The 5,293-nt window shown below is 39.7% G+C and overlaps 1 protein-coding gene across 1 annotated transcript; it reads left to right on the forward strand.

The window, feature by feature from the left end:
• The first annotated feature begins 1,895 nt into the window (after nucleotides 1-1,895).
• On the forward strand, nucleotides 1,896-2,288 carry LOC110801242 (uncharacterized). The gene has a single exon (XM_022006582.1). It carries the CDS (start codon nucleotides 1,896-1,898, stop codon nucleotides 2,286-2,288), a length of 393 nt encoding a protein of 130 aa, XP_021862274.1.
• The last annotated feature ends 3,005 nt before the right edge of the window (nucleotides 2,289-5,293 follow it).

Raw genomic sequence — 5,293 nt, forward strand, 5'->3', positions numbered from 1 at the left:
TGGAGTTGATTTTGGAGGAGGGTCCTCATTTAGGTCTCCATGTTAATGTTGAGAAGACAGAGGTTTTCTGGCCTTCGGAGGACCCACGCAGTCGTCTAGAGGGTGTCTTTCCTACTGGTATTGCTCGTCCCGCGCTTGGTGTTAAGTTGCTTGGTGGTCCAGTCAGTACGGATTCCTCTTTTTGTAAGGAGTTGGTTTCGCGACGGGTGTCGAAGACTGTTGTGTTGATGGATGCTGTAGCTAAGCTTAATGATCCCCAGTGTGAGTTGTTGCTTCTTCGTGCGTGCACTGGAGTTTCTAAACTCTATTTTGCTATGCGCACTTGTCCACCTCATCTTTTTGAAGCGGCCCAAGTATCTTTTGATGTGGCTCTTCGGGCTTCTTTAGAGCGTATCGTGACTGCTTCGGGACCTGGGTTCGGTGACTGGCAATGGCGTCTTGCTACCTTGCCTTATTCGTATGGAGGATTGGGTGTTTATTCAGCTGGTGATGTTCGGCATTATGCTTTTCTTGCATCCCGTTTGCAGTCTTCTGGTTTGCAGGATTCGCTTCTTCGGCTTTCAGGTGTTGATGGTCCGGGGTCGGCCTTTGATGATGCTCTTGGTCTTTTCAATAGGACCGTGGAGAGCGACCTTATGAGTAGCCCTAGTGAAATCGCTGCCCCCACTCTCATGAAGAAATTGGCAGACATATATTTCACGAAGGTTACTGCTGATGCGGTATCCGCCTACTCCTTATCTTCGCGTCATGTTGCCCTTTGGAAATCCCAGCAGGGGGATCACTCCTCAGCTTGGTTGCGGGCAGTCCCCATCTCGGGTTTAGGCCAGACTATGAACGGTAAGACTTATCGTTCGGTTCTTTGCTATCGGTTGGGTATTCCGTTGTTCTCTGATTCGACGCCGTGTTCTGCTTGCTCTCGGGTTTTCGATGGGGATATTTATGGGGATCATGCCGTGTCTTGTGCTGGGATCGTGGGTATCAAACATCGACATAATGTTGTTCGTGATACCCTTTTGGATATTTGCTATCGGTCGGGGATTTCTGCTCGAAAGGAGGTTGATGTTGGGCTGACTAGTGAGAGTGATGGAGCTCTTCGTCCTGCAGATATATTGCTTTATTCTTGGGATGGCGGTGTAGATGTGTGTGTTGACTTGACTGGGTCTTCACCTATGACGCAATCTGGGTTGTCAGACTTCGTTCCGGGTCGGGTTGTGGCGGTTGCTGCGCAGCGGAAGCAGGTTAAGTATGCGGCACGTTGTAGGGCTTTGGATTACGGTTTCTTTCCTTTTTCCTTCTCTTCTTTTGGGGAGTTAGAGAAAGGGGCTGTTTCGTTGCTGAAGCGGGTCCAGACGTACTCCAGGGCTCAAGACATAGGGGCACGGGCAGCTGCCCACATTTTCAGCAGGATCGGGTTCGCCATAGCTAGAGGAGTGGGGGCCCAGATTGTATCTCGGCTCCCCACCAACTTCTTGTAGTTTACTTGATCTTTGTAGCTTGTTAAGCTTGTAACGTTTTGGTGGTTTCCCATAATAATAATAATAATAATAATAATAATAATAACAATAATAATAATAATGTTATTGTTATTATTATTATTATTATTATTGTTATTATTGTTATTATTATTATTATATTATTATAGTTATTGTTATTGTTGTTATTGTTATTATTGTTATTATTGTTATAATTTATTGTTATTGTTATTATTACTATTATTATTATTATTATTATTATTATTTAATAATAATAATAGTAATAATAATAAAATAAAAAGAATAAAAAAAAGAAAAGAAATAATAATAATAATAATAATAATAATAATAATAATAATAATAATAATAATAATAATAATAAACAATAATAATAAATTAAAAACCAGATTCAGACTTCACAGAATGGGGATTGCTACTGATTGTAGTTGCCCTATTTGTGGTATTCAGCCAGAAAATGTGGCACACTTGTTCTTTGAGTGCACCTATAGTGTGGAGTGTGGTACTGCTGTGTTGAAATGGCTTTCTTTTTCTCATTGCAAGTCTGGCCTCAATGCTTTACTTAGGTGGGTTCAGAGAACTGCTTCTAGTGATTTCAGAAGGAGGGTGGCTTATACTGCCATTGCTGCTATTGTGTATCATGTATGGAAAGCTAGGAACACCTGCATCTGGCAGCTGCAAGTCCCTAGCATTCAGAAACTTGTCAAAGACATTCAAGGGGATGTCAAATATCGAGTACAGCATCTGATCAGCAAGAAAGTCTCTAGTAGTGATCTCTTGTGGTTTCACAGTTTGTAGTTTCTGTGTAACTAGGTGTTTTAGGCTAGGTGCTCTTAGCCTCCTGTTTGTTTGGGCCTGTTGGAGTTCTCTCCTCTCCCCAAGAAGAAGAAGAAGAAGAAGAAGAAGAACAACAACAACAACAACAACAACAACAACAACAAGAATAACAATAATAATAATAAGAATAAAAATATTAACAATAATAATAAGAATAATAAAATTAATAATAAGAATATTAATAATAAGAATAATAACAATAATAAGAATAATAATAATAATACTAATAATAATAATAATAATAATAATAGTAGTAATAATAATAATAATAATATTAATAATAAGAATAATAATATTAATAATAAGAATAATAATAATAATAATAATAATAATAATAATAATAACAACAACAACAAAGTGTTGCTTGCTCGAGAGGTTTTCGAGGGGATTTTCTCTCTCCTCGAACGCCATGGCTAGACCTCGAGGCAGACCTCCCACGGCTACGAATGCTCATCCTGGGAACGACAATACCAAACCAACAACGCGTGCAAGCTTGAAGAACTCCATGTCTGCAACAATGGAGAATGATGACAATGTTTTTGAGTTTTCTGAGGAATACCCAGAAGATGAAATGGCGATTGGACACACGATTCTTACTCCACGTTCTAGCCTTGCGAACCTAAAACATCAATCCCAGGTTCGTTCTGATTTTAACGCCTGGATTAATGGTTTAAGTCAAGGTATAGACGTGCGAACCCATTTTCAATCACACCCTTTTCCAATAGATTTGAATATGCATGTTGATGAGAATACTGCGAACAATATGAATGTAGTTATGAGCAATAATAGTTCAGAATCTATGAAACCTGTGCAAATCGTATTAGAAGATATTGAGGATGAAATAATACTGGAATTCTGCTATGGTTTGCTATATTTTAGGGGCTAACCCTCTACAAAATGTTATGGAAGGCTATGTGCATCGAGTTTGGGGGAAATATGGGGTGGACAAGGTTTCTTTAGTGGGAAAGGGGTTTTTCTTGATTCGATTCCTTACTATGGAGAACTGTAACAAGGTGTTAAATGGTGGACCTCAATTCTTTGATTCCAAGCCATTGATCATCAAAGTTTAGACCTCAGAAATTAACTATGCTAAAGAACCTGTTAAGAAGCTGCCCCTATGGATTAAACTTCCAGGCCTGAATGTGAAATATTGGGGTCAAAGAAGTTTTTATAAAATTACAGGACAGATAGGTAGTGCTATTAAGGTTGATCAAGCCATTCTGAATAGAGACAAACTGATGTTTGCCAAGGTTTTAGTGGAAGTTTTTCTTGAACAGACCTATCCAAGTACAATCTACTTTGTGAATGAGGAAGGAAACACAGTATCCCAACCTGTAGAATATAATATGATTAGTTTCCAGTGAGTTATCATGTATGCAAAGGCATTGGCCATAATGAGCAGCACTGTAACCATAAGGGCACTCGAATGAAGAGAGTATGGTTCCTAAGCACAAGGCACATGTCACTTCTCAAGGTGACAAGAGAGCTCCTAAGGAGAAACATAGTGTGGGTACTGAGGTGATAGTTGGATCCACATCATGAGACAATGAGGGATTTACACAAGCTTCGGGGGTTTAGCAGGCAAAGGTGTCAACAATTAAGGCCAATTGTAACAAGGAATTCTTTCTACATTCTGTCTGCAGGACAGATTGAGGGTGAAACTGATAATGACCTTGGTGATGATACTGAAACTATTGGGTCTGACTTGGAGGGAGGTGGATTCGGAAAGGGATTGAGTTCCCTTCTGCCTGATGTACAGTGTCCTCTGTTGGAATGTGAGAGGTCTAAACAGAACTGATAAGCAGAATGAGGTGAGGAAGCTTATTTCTACCCACCATGTGAAACTGTTTAGCCTCTTGGAAACTAGGGTGAAGGCATCTAAACTGGGACCATTGTATATGAACCTATGCCCTAATTTGTGCTTCACCACAAATATCAGTTGTCATAAAAATGGTAGAATCCTTCTAGCATGGGATCCTGACTCATTTCAGGTGGATATAGTCCACATGAGTAGTCAAATGATACATTGTCACATTGTTGTGAAAAGCTCCGGTGTTGGTTTTTTATGGCACCTTTGTGTATGGCTTTAACTTTGCTAAAGATAGAGAACCACTTTAGGAAAACCTTAAAGAAATCGCCAGCATCAGTCATAATCCATGGATTGTGATGGGGGATTTCAATGCAATCATGGAGTAGGTGGATAGAATTGGCTCTACATTTAGACTTTCTGAAATCCAGCCAATGAGTAATTGCATGAACCTTTGCAATCTTACTGAGATCAAGATTGTAGGTAGACCCTACACTTGGAATAACAAAAAAGATGGGGCTGATAGGGTATTCTCTAGGATTGACAGAGTCCTAAGTAATGTTGAATGGGGTGACCTTTTTTACACTACAGAAGCTGCTTTCTTGGAAGAGGCTGCATTTGATCACTGTCCTATGATTCTTAGATGGCTACAAGACTGGTACTATGAAGAAACCTTTCAGGTTTTTCAACATGTAGGCCAATGCCAGAAAATTCATGGAACTAGTTGAAACAATATAGAACAAATATGTCTATGGCTGTCATATGTTCAGAATAGTGCAAAAAATCAAGTGGTTGAAGTCAGTATTGAAATCTCTCAATGGGGCTGGATTTTGTAATCTTGAAACTGAGAAATTAGACTCCATCATGTTCTTCTGCAGGCACATAATGCTCTTCATATGGACCCCAATGATGCTTCACCAGCATCTGTAGAAAAAGAAGCAGCTACCTCATATGCTAGTGCACATAAAAACTATATGTGATACTTACAACAAACTGCAAAACTCCACTGGCTGAAGGTGGGTGATGAGAACACCAGGGCCTCCACCAAAGTATAAAACACGGGAGAAAAAAGAAAAAGATCCATTCTATTTAGGCTGAGAATGGGGATTGGATCAGAGATGAGGAAGGCATTTAATTGGCCTTCACTCAGTATTATGGT

The sequence above is a fragment of the Spinacia oleracea genome, chromosome 3 (assembly GCF_020520425.1).
Source record: "Spinacia oleracea cultivar Varoflay chromosome 3, BTI_SOV_V1, whole genome shotgun sequence".
NCBI lineage: Eukaryota > Viridiplantae > Streptophyta > Magnoliopsida > Caryophyllales > Amaranthaceae > Spinacia > Spinacia oleracea.

What these genes read in the sequence shown, in the direction of transcription:
- LOC110801242 (XM_022006582.1), top strand. Translation starts at nt 1,896, where the DNA reads ATGGGGATTGCTACTGATTGTAGTTGCCCTATTTGTGGTATTCAGCCA.